The sequence below is a fragment of the Chiloscyllium punctatum genome, unplaced genomic scaffold (assembly GCF_047496795.1).
Source record: "Chiloscyllium punctatum isolate Juve2018m unplaced genomic scaffold, sChiPun1.3 scaffold_486, whole genome shotgun sequence".
Classification (NCBI taxonomy): Eukaryota; Metazoa; Chordata; class Chondrichthyes; order Orectolobiformes; family Hemiscylliidae; genus Chiloscyllium; species Chiloscyllium punctatum.
The window spans coordinates 116,294-136,523 of record NW_027310220.1 but is presented as its reverse complement, the minus strand read 5'-3'; the positions used below and the strand labels follow the sequence as shown (position 1 = coordinate 136,523).

Sequence of the window (20,230 nt, the reverse complement as noted above, 5' to 3'; positions counted from 1 at the left end):
TTGACTGAGGTTAACATTGGTGCAAATCCCAAAACAGTCCACCCTGATGTTAAAACAGGACATTGGAATGCATTCCTTAATTATCTTTTCAATTGAGGAGGGAAAAAAATCATTCAAAAGTTTTCATCATGTGATTGTAATTTATTGCTAGATTAAATAATTTTATCTGGATTATAACAAGTGATACCTTTTGAACAATCAGACTATCTAGTAAACAGCAAGGTAAAAACAATGACTGCAGCTGCTGGAAACCAGATTCTGGATTAGTGGTGCTGGAAGAGCACAGCAGTTCAGGCAGCATCCAAGGAGCTTCGAAATCGACGTTTCAGGCAAAAGCCCTTCATCAGGAATGATGAATCATCTAGTAAACAGTGATGAGTAAATTTGAGGTACAACCATTTTTGCTGAAATAATCTAGAGGACTAGAAACAGTGTTTTTATTTTGGATCAAAACTATGAGCCAGAGTTCTTGCATCAAACAAGATTTGTTGAGTTATGTGGTGTGGTTACGCAACTGATGCCTTTTTAGTTACATAGTTCATGACAGTCGTTTCAGGTGCATCTGCAGCTGTTAATGTGGAAATATGTTGCCTTGCACTCTTGGGAGTTATGGTCTAAATGATTTGGCACTGTGGGGTGAAGTGGAGGGAGGCCTCTGAATAATGGCCACATGGTTTCTTCTGAGACTACACTGTTTACAAAGATAGAAAATGGGAAGGAAGGCACAGGAGATAATAGACCATCTCCTTACATCTGTAAATTATAACTATGATGTTTGTGAATGCAGTATGGATATTCTCAAGTAGCATACCAGGTGGCTTCCAATGGCCCAGTATGGTGGTATGGGCCTGGGCCCAGCGGACAGTCTGCCAGTGTGGCAGTCTTGTCCAGGAAAGGCAATCTTGGTATGGGGTGGTGTACTTGTCCTGGCATGGAGGTCTTCCAGCAGTCCTGTGTCAAGGTCTAGTCCCAGCATGGAGGTTTTGGCCTGGTTTTCCAGTGTACCCTCAACTCAGGAGTTACTATTTAAACTGTGATAATTTTTTTCTTTTTTTTTAATGACTTCTGTCATAAATTTAGATGCTGTGTTATGGTGACTTACAACTTGTCACTGTATTTCTTTTGTAAAAATGCATGTGACAATAAATTGCTGATCTATTCTGTTTCTGCATGGAATGTCCATATAGATTTCCTTGCAGAGTTTATACATATGTTATTCCATGGCCAGGCACAATGTAAAATATAGCATAGATGTCTAGGGTAATTCAATATTCAAGAGATTGTGGGTGAAACTTGGATACTCGCCCAACTTTTAAGAAATTGTGGATAAGGGGCTGGATTTTAATCAATCAGACTTTCTTACTGTCGAGGAGGGTATCAACAACTTAAAACATTACTGTTTAATACAAGTGGAAATCCATTTGGGGCACGGGGAGTAAATTGTAAATGCTTCTTCTCTGTGGATCTCACTAAGAACTCTGACTTTAAGCCTGAGAAATACTGTTGTCATGGGCTTTCTGGAACCTTGGCGTGGAGGACCGGTGTTGGACTGGGTTGGACAAACCTAAACATCGCACAACACCAGGTTATAGTCCAACAGGTTTACTTGGAAGTACTAGCTTTCAGAGCTCTGCTCCTTCAGGTAACTAGTGAGGCAGGATCATAAGACACAGAATTTATAGCAAAAGATCACAGCATTATGCAATTAAAACAATATATTGAACAAACCTAAATTGTCTTTCATCTTTTAGAACGGGTTGCAGGTTTTGGTTCATTAATATGTAAATTCCCAAGCTTCTTTTAAGTCACATTTTCGAGATAACTTAAGGTTTTATGGTCCTGCCCCACTCGATACCTGATGAAGGAGCAGTGCTCCGAAAGCTAGCGCTTCCAAATAAACCTGATCGACTATAACCTGGTGTTGTGTGATTGTTAACCTTCTGGAACCTGTCAGATTAAACAAGGAAGACTTATGTTGGCAGAACTTGTTCTGGCAAGACTTTGGTTTGCAATTTGTTTCAAAATGCATATCATTTATTTGCATTTTCTGAGATTTGACAGTCGAGGAAGGAGGTGAGGGAAGACAGGTCTGCAGTGACCTGACCATCCCTGACAATGTTCCCCCACTTGGCTGTCTCACAGGAAGGTCATTTTCCAGAAGGTTACATCCATAAAGTCAGGAAGTATCGGATATCATTCATAAAGTCAAGAAGTATAGGATACAGAGAGATTTGGCTATCTGGATTCAGAATTGGTTGGCCGACAGAAGGCAGAGAGTGGTTGTGGATGGAAAGTATTCTGCCTGGAGGTCAGTGTTGAGTGGGGTCCCACAGGGCTCTGTTCTTGGGGCACTGCTCTTTGTAGTTTTTATAAATGACTTGGATGAGGAGGTTGAGGGGTGGGTTAGTAAATTTGCAGATGACACAAAGGTTAGAGGTTAGATAGTATCGCGGGCTACTGCAGGCTGCAGCGCGACATAGACGGGATGCAGAGCTGGACTGAGAAGTGACAGATGGAGTTCAACCTGGATAAATGTGAAATTATGCATTTTGGAAGGTCAAACTCGAATGCTGAATATAGGATTAAAGACAGGATTCTTGGCAGTGTGGAGGAACAGAGGGATCTGGGTGTGCAAATACATAGATCCCTCAAAGTTGCCACCCAGATGGATAGGGTTGTTAAGAAAGCATATGATGTTTTGGCTTTCATTAACAGGGGGATTGAGTTTAAGGGCTGTGAGGTTTTGCTACAGCTCTGCAAGTCCCTGGTGAGACCGCACTAGGAATATTGTGTCCAGTTCTGGTCGCCCTACTATAGGAAAGATACAGAGGCTTTGGAGAGGGTGCAAAGAAGGTTTACCAGGATGCTGCCTGGACTGGAGGGCTTGCCTTATGAAGAAAGGTTGAATAAGCTCGGACTTTTCTCTCTGGAGAGAAGGAAGAAGAGAGGAGACCTGATCAAGGTGTACAACATAATGAGAGGAATAGATAGAGTCAATAGCCAGAGACTTTTCCCCAGGGCAGGATTGACTGGTACGAGGGGTCATTGTTTTAAGATATTAGGAGAAAGGTATAGAGGAGATGTCAGAGGGAGGTTCATGTAACAGAGTTGTGAATGTGTGGAATGTGTTGCCAGTTGTGGTGGTGGAAGCAGAGTCATTAGGAACATTTAAATGACTGCTGGACATGCACATGGATATCTGTGAATTGAGGGGAGCGTAGGTTAAGTTATTTTATTTTACGTTAGGATTAATCCTCGGCACAACATTGTGGGCCAAAGGGCCTGTTCTGTGCTGTACTTTTCTATGTGTCAGCAACTGTTTGCACTCCTGATGAGTTGACTGGGAAGCTAATCCTCTGCCTGCATATCCTAGCTTCTGGGCGTATCGCTGCCTGGGAGCTGACACGGTCTTGAGGAGCAGCAGCACGTGATGGATGAGGGTGAGCCTGCTACTACTGCTGCTGCTGGAGGCCTTGCTGGTCCCTTCGTTCCTCATCAGAGGACCTGGTTAGAACTGGAGAGACTGCTCCCAGATTGTGGTGAAAGTTGACAAAAGGGCAGTACTGATTAAAGGCAACAAAGAGACTCCAGGGCATCAGACCAAGCCACTTGAAATTATTTCCGAAACAAACTCTTCCCCGAACAAGTTGTGCAAGCAAACATCTTCCTGATGTAATCTGACAAATTCCCGAAAGCCCGTTTCTTGTGTTTGAAAGCAGCGTTCCTAGTTAGAATGGCAGCAGTGCTTTTACAATAGTCAGACTCACCTGTCCCATGGGAAATTCCCCTTGTGTTAAAGATTGAAGAAACATTGAAGAAGCAAAAGTCAGCTAGTTCCTATTCTTTCCTGTCACACCAGCCATTACTGGTGTTTAAATGGGTTGCCCACTCAGCATGGCCAGTCAGCCATGGAAATCCAATCGGCATTGTTTCTCTCAAGTGTAAGATCTTGGTAAATTGCTGCTTCCTCTCTCAGTTGTGTTTAACTTAATTTTTAAATCTCTTTCAGCTATGCTGTTTCCATCAAGATTGAACCATTTTACAAAGGAGGAAAAGTACAGGTATCTTTAATATATTGCAATTTTTAAATTAATACTTAAGCTTTTAATTATGGGTAGTATAATCGCTACCAAATATTGAAATGAGGGTTTCTGTCGTACAATTTTGATATTGCTGTTTCATAAATGTGACTTTACGAGATAACTGAAAATCAATGATTTGATAAAGATTGATTTTATGGTTTTACTTCTGCATTTTAAGACCCAGATCCATTGAATTTCTTGGCATGTTTGCCTGGGATTCAGTTGTGTCAAGAGACATTTATTAATAGTGGTTATTTGGTTCATTGGCATTTCCTGAACTAAAAGGTAGATGTAAGACTAACTGAAAGAGGAAGAAGGTCAACCAAGCAACTCTTGATCGTCCTGTTTATGAAGTGTATCATGTTGGTGGGGCAAATCCAGTGTTGCAGTAAAAAAGTTACTGAAATGTGATATTAGTTCTACTTTTCTTCCACTCTTTCCTCTGTCTTCAATTGCTGCCCCTTTTGAATTCTGCTTAGCTTACCTTTACATCTTGTATTCTATCTAAAACAGTAGTAAAACAGAAAATGTATTCCTGACCAGTTTGTGTCTAATTTTGGGCTCCCATTGTCCGTTTGGAGATGGAAACATCTTTGCTTTGTTTTGACGCGTTTACTTCAGCCTGTTCTATCATCACAGATAAATAAAGATGGAACGTGCATGTTCTGTACTTGTGGAACGAAGGTTAATATCGTTGATATCGGAACAGGAAAGGTGACAAGGAGTATTGAACAGGTACAGAGTTACTTCAGTATGAATGCTTGCAGCTCCTTGTGCTGCTGCTGAGGTCTTCTAGTATATAATGGGGTACAGTCCAAGGCCTCCCACTTATGTACCAGGAGAAACATTCCACACTATGCCATTGAGGGGCTAAGTTTCTCATTGTGAGTTCTCCCCGCCCCTCACCCCACCCCTCACCTTAAATGCATGCCCCTGGTATTAGACATTTCAACCCTGGGGAAAAAGATTCTGACTGTGTGTCCTATCTGTGCATCTCATAATTTTATAGAAGTCTAACAAATCTCTCCTCAGCCTCTGCCGCTGCAATGAAAACAATCCGAGTTTTTCACGAAACTCATCCTCTCCTCGTCACCTTAGCGATTAAGTGCTGAGCAAGAAGGTCTGTTGGGTACTTTCTAAGGTGGCATGGTGGCTCAGTGGTTAACACTTGCCTCACAGTGCCAGGGACCCGGGTTCGATTCCAGCCCCCGACAACTGTCTGTGTGGAGTTTGCACATTGTCTGCGTGGGTTTCCTCCCGCAGTCCAAAGATGTGCAGGTTAGTTGAATCAGCCATGCTAAGCTGCCCTTAGTGTTCAGGGATGTGTAGGTTGGGTGCATTCGTCAGGGGTAAATGTAGAGTAATAGGTTTGGGGAATGGGTTTGGGTGGGTTACTCTTCGGAGGATTGCTATGGACTTGTTGGGCCGAAGACCTGTTTCCACACTGTATGGATTCTCTGAATCTATGATCAGCTGCCAAGCTGTTGAGACTCTTAAGGAGTCAATTAAAGACAATTTAATGCATTGAACTTAGAACCTCTCCAATCCCCATCTTGCTGAGATAACTAGTATCCCAACTTGGAAAGCATGGGTGAGGGCCTCTGGTTGCCCCTTTTGTGATCAGTGAGGGTCAAGGGTTAGCCTCTGAAAAGCCATGCTCTTTACAATTGTACAAATTTATGAATTTCCTTTCACGATTTGTTGAGTTGAAAATTTTCTGTGATTTGATGTCATCCACAAATGTAGAAATTCCTCTGACAGAGGTCCCCAAATCTAGTGTTAAATTCTTAAAATTATAGAGTGTTTTTTTTAAGATATAAAAGAGACCTAAGGGGCAACGTTTCATTCAGCGGGTGGTACATGTATAGAATGAGTTGCCAGAGAAAGTGGTGGAGGCTGGTACAATTGTAATATTTAAAAGGCATCTGGATGGGTATAGGAATAGGAAGGGTTTGGAGGGATATGGGCCGGGTGCTGGCAGGTGGGACTAGATTGGGTTGGGATATCTGATCGGCATGGACGGGTTGGGCCGAAGTCTGTTTCCGTGCTCTACATCTCTATGACTATGAGTTAGAAACCAGGAGCATAACAGACAAATATTTCATATTAAGAATTTCAGTGAATGGAAAATAAGTGACCCATCCCAGACTGGACTGATCACTATCTGTGATAACTGATAGAATAAATTAGACAATGTGGGTGACTGGACAAAAACGTAGTTGGAGTCAATTTTTCAACTATTTTCCACATTATATACAGAGGTAAAAACTCAAGCTGGTTTCACAAATGAATTTTGTTTTGCATTGATTAAGATTTTCCTGCTTCTTTTTCTTGCAGGAGGATCAAGAAGACATTACCTGCTTCAGTCTCAGCCCTGATGATGAGGTAGTTATTGGGAACGGAAATGCTTTCACTCTTCTGAACTATCATTTATATACAAAGATGTGATTTTCCACTGTGGTCTGACATTGTTAAATTATACAATATGCTACATTAGCACAGACATGTTCGTGCAATCCTGCAATTCATTACACCAGCGGCAGATCAAAACTTTCCAAAAACTGAAAGATTGGAAGCAATTGATTGATTATAATTATGATCAATCGATAGACTGTTTAGAAGAGCTCTGATGTAGAGTCATCTCGACTGGAGCTTGCTCTCTCTCTCATGCACACCTGCTCTCTTGCTATCTGTCTCTCATTCTCACTTGTGCTCTCGCTCTCTCTATCTGTGAATGCTGCCTGACCTGCTGTGATTTCCAGCATTTTGTTTTCAGCACAGATTCCAGCATCTGCGGTGTTTTGTTCCAACCCATTAGAAGGTTTGCTTGAGAGGGATGACAGAGGACTCTTTTTCTCACTAAAAAACAGAGGAGATAAAATGATTGAAACTCTCAACATATCCTCCACCCAGTGACCACTGTCACTAACTGGTCATTTACTGAGACAAAAACTGCAAAGTGACTCAGTGCCATCGCAAAGTGGTTGCGAACGTTTGAAGCTGCACATTGCTTGGCCATGTTCAGCTCAGTTGGACGAGATCTATTCAACATGAACAGGAGCTCAATAGTGAGATGAAGCAGGTTTGGTAAAAGATGCAGAGAAAATACATTGCCAACTCTGTTGACTTCCATTGACCGAGTTTGAAGACTGAGATGTGACTTAATTGAGGTGTGCAAAATGATGAGATATTTGGATAGAGTGGACAGGGAAGTCCAGATTTCTCTGTTGGAGAAGTCAGTGACCAAGCACACAGATTGTTGAAGGATTAGAGGAACAACATACAAAACAAGGTAAATGAGCTTGTAGTGCAGATTGAAATTGGCAGATACAATTTTGTATACTTCAGAGACGTAGCTACAAAGGGATCAGAGCTAGGAACTAAACATGCAAGCACGGTGGCTCAGTGGTTAGCACTGCTGCCTCACAGTGTCAAGGACCCGGGTTCAAGGCCCGCCTCGGGTGACTGTTTGTGTGGAGTTTGCACATTCTCCTCATGTCTGTGTGGGTCTCCACCCAGAGGGTTGGTATGGACTTGAGGGCTGAATGGCCTCTTTCCGCACTGTAGGGATTCTACGACAGTTATCCAATCAAAAGGGCAGGCAGATGGTCAAAGGGGGCATTGTTGCCTCATTAATGAAAAAGGAAATTAGATCGATAGCAGGAAGTGATATAGAGTCGGAAGGCGTTGAATATGTATGGGTAGAGTTGAGGAACATGAAGGAGAAAATACCCTGATGGGAATAATGCACAAGCCTCCTAGCAATAATCAGGATGTGGGGAAGAAAATAAATCAGGAAATAGAAAGGCATTATTACAATAATCATGGGGAATCCAAAATGCTGATGGACTGGGGAAATCAGGGTTGGTGACAGATTTCAAGGAAAGAAATTTGTGGACTGGCTATGAGATGGATTTTTTTGGAACAGCTTGTGGTAAGGTCTCCTACCAATTCTAGTTTTGGTGATGTGTAATGAGGCAGACTTGATCAGGGAGCTGACCCCTCTAGGGGGCAGTGACCATAATGTGAGAGAATTCACCCTGCCGTTTCAGAGGAAGAAGCTGGAATCCGATGTAATGGCATTGAGTAAAGGTAACCACAAAGACTTATGGGAGGAGCTGGCCAGAGTTGATTGGAAGGGAAAACAGTGGAGCAGCAGTGACAGGAGGTTGGGGGGGGCGGGGGGAGTGGTGGTAATTTGGGAGGCACAGCAGAAATTCATCCCAAGGAAGATGAAACATACTAAGAGGAGGAGGAGGCAACCATGGCTGACAAGGGAAGTCAGAGCTGGCATAACCACAAAAGAAAAAACATCCAATCGGGCGAAGGTTAGTGCAAAGCCAGAGAATTGGGAAGCCTTTAAAAACCAGCAGAAGAAACTAAAAAAGCAGTAAGAGGAGAAGACGGAGCATGAGAGTAAGCTACCTAATAAGATAAAAGAAGATTGCGAGATTTTGTTTTAAGAATACCTCAAAGGTAAGAGAAAGAGAGACAAGAGTGGACATTGGACCACTGGAAAGTGAGACTGGAGAATTAGTGATGGGGAGCAAAGATTGGCAGAGGAACTGAGTAAGTACTTTGTCTCAGTTTTCACAATGGAAGACACCACAAGCATGCAAGAATTTCAGGAGAGGGAGTTTGACCTCACGCCACAGCTAACCAATAGAGTAAGCAACATACTACGGAACCTTACAAAAAAACGGACTAATAACCGGGATTGACATACAAAGGATGAAACTGGAAAGCGACTACACCAAGATTTTACAAGTGACCCAAAGTTTAGAAACCAGGCATACCACTTAGACCCATTGTAGCACTGCTGGGAAGGCCGTCACACAAACTGGCAAAAGAGCTCCAACAAAAACTAAAACATCTGATCAGCGGTTCCAAACAGTCCATACAATCATCACAGGAATTCCAAAACAACATCAAGAACATAAACACAGACAAGGATGAAGCAATGGTCCCATTTGATGTAATGGCACTGTTCACTTCAATTGACAAAACTCTCGCCAGAGAGACAATAGCCAACCTTCTGGACAGGCAGGACTGACAATACGACAGGGAGCGTATCAACAAGGACCGCACACTCAAACTGCTAAACCTGTGCTTGAAGACACATTCACCTTCAACAACTAAATATACGATCAGATCAATGGAACCACCTATGGGCTCACCCATCTTTGGGGTCATAGCAGAAGCAGTGATGCAATGATTGGAACAAACAGCCCTCCCACAAATCCAGTCTGAACTCTGGATCCAATATGTAAATGACACTTCTGTTATCATTAAGAGAACAGAAATCGAGAACACACACTGGATCGTAAACACCATACTGGCAGGGATCAGATTTACCAGAAGGGAAGAAACCAACAACCAACTCCCATTCCTGGATATGCTGGTAGAAAGGACACAGAACAGGGAATGCACCACAAACATGTACAGGAAAACCACGCACATCAACTAGGTCCTGAATTACAACAGCAGCCACCCAAACACACACAAGAGAAGCTACGTTCGCACCCTGTTCAAAAAGGCTACAACACACTGCAGCACTCCCGACCTATGAAGGGAAGAAAAAGAACACCTCTACAGAGTTCACCAAAAACGAATATCCCCGCAACTTCATCCGCAGATGCCTAACAGACAGATAACACAATGAGGACATGCTACGACCTAACTCACTAGCCGTGCTACCTTATGTAAAAAAGCATCTCGAAACTAACAGCCAGACTTCTCCGCCCACTGGGATCCATGACAGCCCATAAACTGGCAGCCACGCTCAGACAACAACTCACCAGGACAAAATACCCGATACCCATCATGTGCAAGACTAATATAATTTACAGGATTCCATGCAAAGACTGCATGAAATACTGTATAAGACAAACAGGCAGACAACTAGCAGTCCACAACTACGAACACCAACTAGCCACTAAACACCATGACCAGCTGTCCCATACACACAGATGACGGGGACCACAGATTCGACTGGGACAACACAACGATCATAGGACAGCCAGAGAATTCCTAGAAGCAGGGCACTCATCCATGGACTCTATCAAGAAGCACATTGACCTAGACCCAATATTCTGGCCACTACAATGAGCAACCGGAAGCAGCAGGAATAGAACCAAATAAGTACCAGAAGACCCAGTACAGCAGTGCTTCACAGGAGGCTCCACAGCACTGAAGCTGTCACCTAGACAGGGGATGAAACTCCTGCAAATCAATTTCCCAGCTCAGCAAACATACCCACAACCACGCCACCGGCACCCAAGCTACAAACCTTTACACAAATTTTAAATTTCACGAGAGTCGGGGCAGAGGTGAGTGTAATGGCCATCACTGAGGAGACGGTGCTGGGGAAGCTGAAAGATCGGAAAGTGGATAAGTCACCTGGACTAGGTGGACCATAGCCCAAGGTTCTGAGAGAGATAGCTGAGGAGATCGCGGAGGCATCGATGGTGATTCCTGAAAGATCACCAATGTCAGAGAGGGTTCCAGAGGACTGGAAAATGGCGAATGCAGCACTCCTGTTTACGAAGGGAGGGAGGTAGAAGACTGGAAACTATAGACCAGTTAGCCTGACCTCAGTCGTTGGTAAGATTTCAGAGTTTTGTTATCAAGTACAAGATTGAGGATTACTTGGAAACGCACGGTAAAACAGGACCGAGGCAGCACGGCTTCATCAAGGGGAGGTGATGTCTGACAAATCTGTCAGAATTCTTTGTGGAGGTAATGAGCAAGTTAGACATAGGAAAGCCAATGGGTTTCCAAAAGGCCTTTGACAGCTGCACAGGAGGCTACTCAATAAGATGAGCCCATGATGATAAGGGCGAGGTACTGGCGTGAAGACAGGATTGGCTGACTGGCAAAAGGCAGAGAGTGGGGATGAATGGGTGTCTTTCAGTGGGTGACTAGTATTGTTCCACAGGGGTCTGTGTTGGGACCACAGCTGGTCACATTATACATTAATGATCTGGACGAAGCAATCGGGGGCATTGTTGTTAAGTTTGCAGATGACACAGATATAGGTGGAGGGACAGCTAGTGTTGATCATGCGGGGAGGCTGCAGAAGGACTTGGATTGGCTGGGAGAGCAGGCGAAGTAGTGGCAGAGGGAATACAATGTGGGAAAGTGTGAGGTCATGCACTTTTCATAGGAAGAACAAATGTCTGGACTATTTTCTAAATGGGGAAAGGCTTCGGAAATCTGAAGCACAAACAAACTTAGTCCAAGTTTGGGATTTGCTTAGATTTAACATGCAAGTTCAGTTGGCAGTTAGAAAGATGAATGCAGTGTTAGTGTTCATTTCAAGAGAGATAGAATACAATAACATAGGTGTATTGCTGAGGCTGTACAAGGCTGTGGTCAGACCACATCTGGAATGTTGTGAGTAGCTTTTGGGACTAGTATTTAAGGAAGGGTGTGCTGGCGTTGGAGAGCAGCCAGAGGACCTTTACAAGAATGATCCTCAGGATGAAAGGCTTGTCATATGAGGAGTAGTTGAGAACTCTGGGTCTGTACTTGATGGAGCTTAGAAGGATAGGGAGAGGATTTGATTGAAACTTAGAGAATACTGAAAGGATATAGTGGGCATGAAGATGACTTTTCCACGAGGAGGAGAGACTAGGATCTGAGGCACGGCCTCTGAGTGAAGGGATGACCCTTCAGAACTGGGCTGAGCAATTTCTTCAGCCAGCAGATGGTTAATCTGTCGAACTCACAGCTGCACAGGGCTGTGGAGATTAGGTCGTTGACTGTATTTATGACAGAGAGTTTCTAATTGGTCAGAGGATCAAGGGTTATGGGGAGAAGGCAGGAAAATGAGATTGAGAAATTGTCAGCCATGGTCGAATGACAGAGCAGACTCAATGGGCAAAGTGGTCTACTTCTCTTATCTCTTATAATCTTATGGTCTTGTAGACATGAGGAAAACTTTTTTTCACCCTGAGGGTGGTGACTGTCTGGAATTCACTGCCCAGTTTGAGCTGTAAGCCCTCAAATTGTTTGAAAGGAGTTTGAATCTGAATCTGCAGCTGACCAATTGTAGTCAGCAAGGTCACAGACCAAGTGGTAGGAAGTGGGGTGAGAATGGGTAGCTTGTTTTCTTTCAACTGGCACAGATCCAGCAGGTTGTTTGGCCATTTTCTGTACTGTAACCTTTCTCTAGTTCTAATGTCAGTGCAGTTTTACCACTGGAGAGAAAATCTGAGGTCTTTGTGTTCTTTTATCTCCTAATTTCATAGTCATACAGCATGGAAACAGACCCTTCGGTCCAACCAGTCCATGCTGAACATAATCCCAAACTAAACTGGTCCCACCTGCCTGCTCCTGGCCCATATCCCTTTCCTATCCATGTACTTACCCAAATGTCTTTTAAACATGGTAACTGAACCCTCATCCACCACTTACTCTGGGAATTCATTCCAAACACAGACTACTCTCTGTGTAACAATAAAAATGACCCTCATATTTTTTAAAATCTTTTTCCTCCCACCTTAAAAATATGCCCAGTAGTCTTGAAATCCCCACCCTAGGGAAAAGACACCTACTATACACCTTAACTATACCATTCATAATTTCATAAAACTCTATAATGTCTCTCTCTACCTTGTATGTTCTAATGAAAAAAGGCCCCAGCCCTCTCCTTATAACACAAATCCTCTGCTCTTGACAATATCCAAGTAAGTCTTTTCTGAACCCTCTCCAGCTTAATAATGTCCTTTGTATAACAGGGAATATATTTATTCTTTCTATTTCAAGCAGACAAGACTAGCCAACTTTAATTTCACCTACAAAATGGTGGCACTGAATTCTATTTGGGACTCTTGAGCATATTTCTCCATGTTAGAGTCATAGTGATGTACAGTACGGAAACAGACCCTTTGGACCAACTCATCCATGCTGACCAGATATCCCACCTAATCTAGTCCCAGTTACCATTACCCAGCCAAACCCTTCCTAATCATAATACACATCCAAATGCCTTTTAAACATTACAATTGTACCAGCCTCCATCACTTCCTCTGGCAGCTCATTCCATACACGTCCCACCCTCTGCAGGAAAAAGCTGCCCCTTAGGTCTCTTTTATATCTTTCCCCTCTCACCCTAAACCAATGCCCTCCAGTTCTGGACTCCCCGACCCCAGGGAAAAGACTGTCTATTTCATGCCCCTCATGGTTTTATAAACCTCTATAAGGTCACCCCTCAGTCTCCGATGCTCCAGGGAAAACAGCCCCAGCCTGTTCAGCCTCTCCCTATAGCTGAAACCCTCCAACCCTGACAACATCCTTGTAAATCTTTTCTGAACTCTTTCAAGTTTCACAGCATCCTTCTGATAGGAAGGAGACTAAAATTGCACGCAATATCCCAGAAGTGGCCTATCCAACATTCTGTACAGCCGCAACATGACCTCCCAACTCCTATACTCCAATGAGGGAAAGCATACCAAACGCCGCCTTCACTATCCTATGTACCTGCGACTCCATTTTCAAGGAACTATGAACTTGCATTTCAAGGTCTCTTTGTTCAGCAACACTCCCTGAGACCTTACACTTAATTGTATCAGTCCTGCTAAAATTTGATTTCCCAAAATGCAGCACCTCGTATTTATCTAAATTAAACTCCATCTGCCACTCCTCAGCCCACTGGCCCATCTGATCAAGATCTTTATTGTACTCTGAGGTAACCTTCACTGTCCACTACGCCTCCAGTTTTGATGTCATCTGCAAACTTACTAACTATACCTCCTCTGCTCCAATACAAATCATTTATACAAATGATGAAAAGTAGTGTACCCAGCACCGATCCTTGTGGCACACCACTGGTCACAGCAATATCTTTTGTAGTTCTGTTGATTCATGGAAAGAGTTACTGTGAGTTACATTATGAACCACATGAATTACATCGCTGCATTGCAGTCTGAATGATATGAATTATATTGCTATGCCTCTGATGTTTAGATTTTCTGCATTTGGAGAGCACTTCTCTGATCCACAGCACCCTGATCTTGGCCTACTGGGGGTCAAGAATCAAAAGTTTGGAAGACCCTGCTTTAGTCCAATATCAAATCAGTGTCATGCATGGTAAGCAGAAAAGATCCCACTTCCACTTGCTCTGGGATGTTGTCTTTGGCACCTTTATCCCTCTGAATAAATTGTTAATCCCAATTCCCACTTTTTCACCTCATGCCATGTGTTTAAGTTTTTGCAACAGTCCCCTGTGTCAAAATTTTCCAGAAGTCCATACATTCCCATTCCCACTATTTATCATATTTGCCACCTCCTGAAAATCTTTGTCAAGTGTGATGCTTAATATTATATGTCTGTGTGTTGCTTGGCAGATATTGGTGACAAGTAGTCGTGCCTTACTCCTGAAACAGTGGGATTGGAAAGAGAATGCATGTACACGTACTTGGAAAGCTATTCACACTAGTCCAGTGGCGAGCATGGCTTTTGATTCTACCTCAACGTTATTGGCTACAGGTATGAGACTTACCTTGATGTATTGTCTCTAACTCCCTGAACTTAGTCTATTGTGACATGCAAAAGGATGCCATTGGTGAGTTTGTAGGTTGTAATGGGATCAACTTGATCAACTCTTAAAGGCTTGTGAATCTGTAGAATTCATTGACCCAGCATCTGACACATTCTGGGGTGTTGAGGAAGTTTAAGGATGAGAGAGACAGATTTTTAATGAGTAATGGGATGAAGGGTTATGGAGAGTGGAGTTGAGACCCAGATACAATCTGCCATTGTCGTATTAAACGGTAGAGCAGGCTCAAGGAGCTGAATTGTTTGTTCCTTCTCTGAGCTCTGATGTTACATTTGACTGGAAATGCTTCTCAGTAGCTGCCATGAAACCACCGTGGTTTGTTTGTTGACTTTTGCAGGAGGATGTGATAGCACAATCAAGATTTGGGATGTCATCAAGCAGTACTGCACGCACAATCTGAAGGGTTCCTCTGGAGTAGTTCAGTAAGGAAAATTTAACTGTGGGACTTCATATTAGAAGCTGGCCATTGTAATCAATGCTGAATGTAGCTAAACAGAAAATAAGAAACTGTGGTGTTGCATTGTAAATTTAAAACGGCAAAAATGTGCTTGTTCCGAAGGCTGGGTGTGAGATGGTCATAGAGAAGCTGTTAGCTTGTGTTGATCCTACTTCCCTTCTCTTTTGGTGACACTCACTCTCTCTTTGCAGCTTGGTTGAATTTCATCCTGACATATCACGTCTTCAGCTGTTTTCCTCTTCGATGGACTATAAGATACGGCTCTGGAACCTCAGCACCAGTAAATGTATGATGGTGCTGGATGCTCACTACAGCTCTGTGACCTCCCTGGCATTTACTCCAGATGGAAATACACTTGTCAGGTACTGCAGACATTTGGGACAGATTGGTTGTAATATGTCGTCTAATGTGACTAATCTTGTGTTTTAGATGAATGTTTAGGATCCTCGATGATAGTTTAGATCTCCTTTATTTGCCTTCCCTTTCCACTGTGGGCAATGTAGTTGTGATTCTCGATTGCAAAGAATCTGAAGTTCATTTTACCAACTAAATCATCAATATGAAAGGGAGGCTAGTACTGTGTTAGATGAATTTGTAGGTCAACAAACCTTCTTAACAGAGATTCAGCCAATTACTCCAGATTGAACTTACAGTTTTGAGCATAATACAATGCTTTACTTTATACAGCTCCGGCCGAGATAAAATCTATATTGTATGGGACTTGAAAACATACAAATCAGAGAGAACAGTTCCTGTGTATGAGGTGAGTTGAAATTATAGTTTCTGATATTGACACTATTTTCAAAACTGGAAAGGTTTTAAAAAAACCCTTCATTTATGAGTCATATATGCTTAGCTGTGCCTGGCTTCTCCTGCCAGTAATTGGTTAATAATGTTGATTGTGTCAGGTACCTAAAGATGCAGTATTAGTGAAACATTGCGCATTTCATGCAAAGTTTTTCCTCCAAAATGTCAATGCGGGTCATGTCGTGCAGTAGGTAGTGTCCCCACTGCTGGCTCAGGAGGTTGAGGTTCAACCTCCACCTGCTCCAGGGGGTGTGTTACAACATCTTTGAGCGGGTTGATTAGAATATATATGGTTCTAATTGTTGATTCCATCATTTGAACTTGAAGGTGCTGAATCTCTCTCCTGCACATTTTGACACTGAAGTGCAGATTGGGCTCTATTTTTATGGTATGGTGTATGATGACTCCTTGCATGCACCTTCCACTGAAGATATGAAGTACCATATCTGACATTTCGTAACAGGCTACAGAGCGGGAGAGAGCGAGAGTGTTTCTGCAGTGGCAGTGGCCTACTGGAGATGGTCTAGAGAAGGAAGGATGTCCTGTACTTGCATTGGAGAAGGACACCACCTCCCACTCCTGTCCTTCTCTCCTGCAGCTCTTGGTGCTGTTATGTCTGGCTCTGTGTCCTCCTCCCATTCCTCATTCAGACCAAGACACACATAAGAGGTTCCATGACCAAACACATCCTATCTCTTGTAGCTGTCCAATAGATAAAGTTTCATTATACCCCTTTCAGGTAAACCCCTCAAAATCTCTGTAGCAAGTGTGCTAGAACATTGGTGAAACATGAACAAAGCATCCATAAAAATTCCCAGAGTTCTCTTCAGAGCTTCAGTGGCTCGTAAACCTGAAATGGTGGCTAACCTTTCCGAGTGACTAGTAAATGTGAAATGGTGGCTAACCTTACAAGTAGTGTGTGAAATCCATATTAATACCTTGTCTACTCCAAAGCATCTGGTTAGGAGAGGGTGTTAAGGGCAAACTCTGGCCACCAAGTTACTCTGCAGTCTCTTCGTTGGGCCCCAACAAGTATTTGAAATGGCAGTCAACACTTACTGCACGTCTATTACAGCATTCTCCCTGTGTGCTTCAATTCCTTGCCCCAAATGGTGTCATGTGATGAACACCAGCTAAATTGACCTTCCAGCTCAAGATGGTCATCTCAGGGAAGGTCTGTTAATTGCTGAATGTGCTGTAAACCCAAAAGAAATCACCACGTCACTCCCAGTAAGTGGATGGATACTGTCCAGCTGTCCTGTATATATCCACCGCTATTGCTCAGTTTTCCCACTAGGTGGCTTACTTGTGACGTTTGAAAGACATCTGTTTCATCCTGAGCACAGATTTTTCTTTATCTACTACTAATAACCCTGTGGAGAAAAAATATATAATCCATTCCCGATTGTTCGGAAACCATTTAAAGTTTCCTTAGGCTGTAACATAGTTCTGCAAGAGCTTTTCCTCCAATACATTAGATTTCTAAGAAAAAGATTTTCTGAACTGCTCTGTAACTTCTTGAGCAACTGTTTCTAATCCCTCACTCGTCTTCTAATGTCCTTGTAAATTTTCTCTGATTCATGACAGACTGTGGAAGCAGTAGTGTTACTGCCGGAGAACGAAGATTTCACTGCCTTGGGAGTGACGGGCAAAGAACCTCATCTTATCACAGCAGGCAGTAAAGGTAGGTACCAAGCATGTTCCTGAACAGTGACCAAACCAAACAGTTAGCTTGTTTCGGAAAAGCTATTCTATGATTTAAAAAAACACACTTGCCATCAGAACTAACTGCAGTCTACTCAAGGTGCTTGTTTCGTTCAAACTGTAGTGGATTTATCAAGAAGCCCACTGTGCTCCAAAAGCTATCAATATTTTGTGTTTTGAAAAAATTGCCATGATTCTCAAAAGTGACAGAAGTTGTGGTACCCAAATGAAATTATATCAGATTAAACAATTAATGATCTAGAGTAGTTCCAGAAGTTGTCTGCTTATTGTATTTTATACACGATATTTGATTATAAGTATTCTAGAGTTGTACAGAGTATATTTGTTTATAATGTGAATCGTCGTATTCTGCTGAGTTGACAGATTCAGATTTTCAAGCTTTAAGCAGTTTGTTTTTGCCTGAAATGTAATTTTGAAACTTTAATGATCTGCATTTCTAATATTATAAATTTTACATCTTGGTTAGCTCACTTTGGTGTTTCTCCTTTCCTTTAGAAATCCCTGTGATTGTCTCTCCCCTCCCCCAGGTGGGGACGTAGAGCTTTGGTTTTGTGATTTCCCATGTCCTTTGCTTATATTACAGGCAAGGTCCCCCCGTTTTAAAGCAACCTTGTTTCCCCAGCTTCCCGGACATTTTGCAAGCTTTGATGTTTAATTATGCCACGATATCCAAGTCCTGAATGAATCTACGGATAGAATCGCTCCAATGCACAAAGCGGCCCTGTGGAGAGCATCCCGCCCGGACCCACTGTCCTGCCCTATCCCTGTAACCCTGCATTTCCCATGGCTAACCCACCTAGCCGGAATGTGCAAACTCCACACAGATAGTCGCCTGAGGGTGGAATTGAACCAGGTCTGCTAACCACAGAAATGTAAGAATCAGGACTGAATTATATTTGCATGACACGGTCCAATTATTTCCTCCTCCCCCACTTTTAATTCCATTTCCCCTAAAATAGCACTTGCTTAGCCCTCTCGAGGGTGCAACATGACAGCAGGTCATGGGTGTAATATTACCAAAGCAGAGGAGTGGTCCCATTTAGCTGAGAGGGGGAGCTTTTCTGTGACTAAAGGAACCTTGAACATTAAATACCTTTTGAACTGGACTAATCACGCAGGGCCTGGAGAATGGGGTGTAAGGACCATCATTCTCTGCCACTGGCTCTGGCTCTGATGATATTACATTTACATCACTTGAGCCTGATCTAGGTGTTACAGTCTGGAATTCATGGACCATCTCCCAAGCACCCACCATCCCTCTGCATCTCTTTCTTCCTTTTATGTGTTTTGAATATTAACCACCACCACCCTTGTAGCCAATCAGAAGTTTACATTATGGGCAATGCAAGCCACCAAACATGAGGGAAAGCAAGAATGGATTAAATATCTCACTTTCTTCTAAGAGCCACTTTGTTCTATGTTTTGTTTACTACTTTGAATTTCTGCTTTTTTGGTTCTGTGCCTAAGTTTTTAATTTCACCTACAAAGCACCTTTGGATATGTTTCCAAATGAGATGTTTGCTGAGTTTTGGGTGTTAACAGTAGAGGTGATGGTTGACATTGCTTTGTTTTTCACTTGCATTGTGTGCTGGCAACCAAGGTGATAAACCCGATGGCGATTCCTCTGTCAGCGCTGTCAGTGATTTTTAACTTTATTGACTTCTTGATTATATCGATTGTATTTTAAATCTCGTAATTTCCTCTAAAACACCCGAAGGGATCCTCCGAGTTTGGGAAGCTTACTCTGGAAGATGCGTGTACTCACAGTGTGTGCCTGGTAAACTTCAGAAAGTTACTGAAGGGGATGCGGATGAGCAATCTCTGACCCACTGTGCCATTGTTCCAGCAACGCAGAAACTAACCACAGTAACTGCTGAACACAATATTCTTACCTATGACCTATGCACTTTGAACCTTACGCGCCAGGTGAGTAGAAAATGTAAATCAAATCCTCTCCCCCAAATCCTGCTTAGCTCAGTAAATGCCACTTAGCAACAACAAAACCTTGCACTTCAGAGGCTGATTGTGGTTAGACATTCCAAGGCTCAAGAGCTGTTATCTCCTTGGCGTGCATGAGTTTTGATTTCTCTGGTATTCCAGCTATACATACTTGGCTGCTTTCCATGTGAGCTGCTGGTTCCTGCAGTTGTACAAGTGATGATTCAATCTTGACAGTGTAGATACAGGCATTCGGCCCTACAAGTCCACACTGACCCTCTGAAGAGTAACCTACCCAGACCCATTCCCCCTATCCTATTACTCTACATTTACCCCTGACTACTGCACCTAACCTACACATTCCTGAACTCTATGGGCAATTTAGCCTGGCTGATTCAGCCTAACCTGCACATCTTTGGACTGTGGGAGGAAACCCACGCAGATGCTGGGAGAATATGCACACTCCACCCGAGGCTGGAATTGAACCCGGGCCCCTGGCGCTGTGAGGCAGCAGTGCTAACCACTGAGCCACTGTGTCGCCCGTAACTGAAGAATAAATTTAGCTCTTCTGGTATGGATTAATTTCATGTGATCTGTATTGGAAGAATAACCTCCTTAAAGCATAAAACAGTTCAGGGAAAGGAGTCTGATATTTGCTGA

General features: G+C 43.0%; 1 protein-coding gene across 1 annotated transcript in view; it reads left to right on the top strand.

The window, feature by feature from the left end:
- LOC140472980 (transducin beta-like protein 3) overlaps positions 1-20,230 on the top strand; it is a 65,320-nt gene that overhangs the window by 1,534 nt on the left and 43,556 nt on the right. The window contains exons 2-10 of the mRNA XM_072567548.1: positions 4,010-4,061; positions 4,722-4,817; positions 6,420-6,467; positions 14,432-14,573; positions 14,981-15,065; positions 15,292-15,462; positions 15,788-15,863; positions 17,495-17,591; positions 19,350-19,558. Coding sequence (XP_072423649.1) covers positions 4,010-4,061; positions 4,722-4,817; positions 6,420-6,467; positions 14,432-14,573; positions 14,981-15,065; positions 15,292-15,462; positions 15,788-15,863; positions 17,495-17,591; positions 19,350-19,558 — 976 coding nt within the window. The remainder of the gene's footprint in view (positions 1-4,009; positions 4,062-4,721; positions 4,818-6,419; positions 6,468-14,431; positions 14,574-14,980; positions 15,066-15,291; positions 15,463-15,787; positions 15,864-17,494; positions 17,592-19,349; positions 19,559-20,230) is intronic.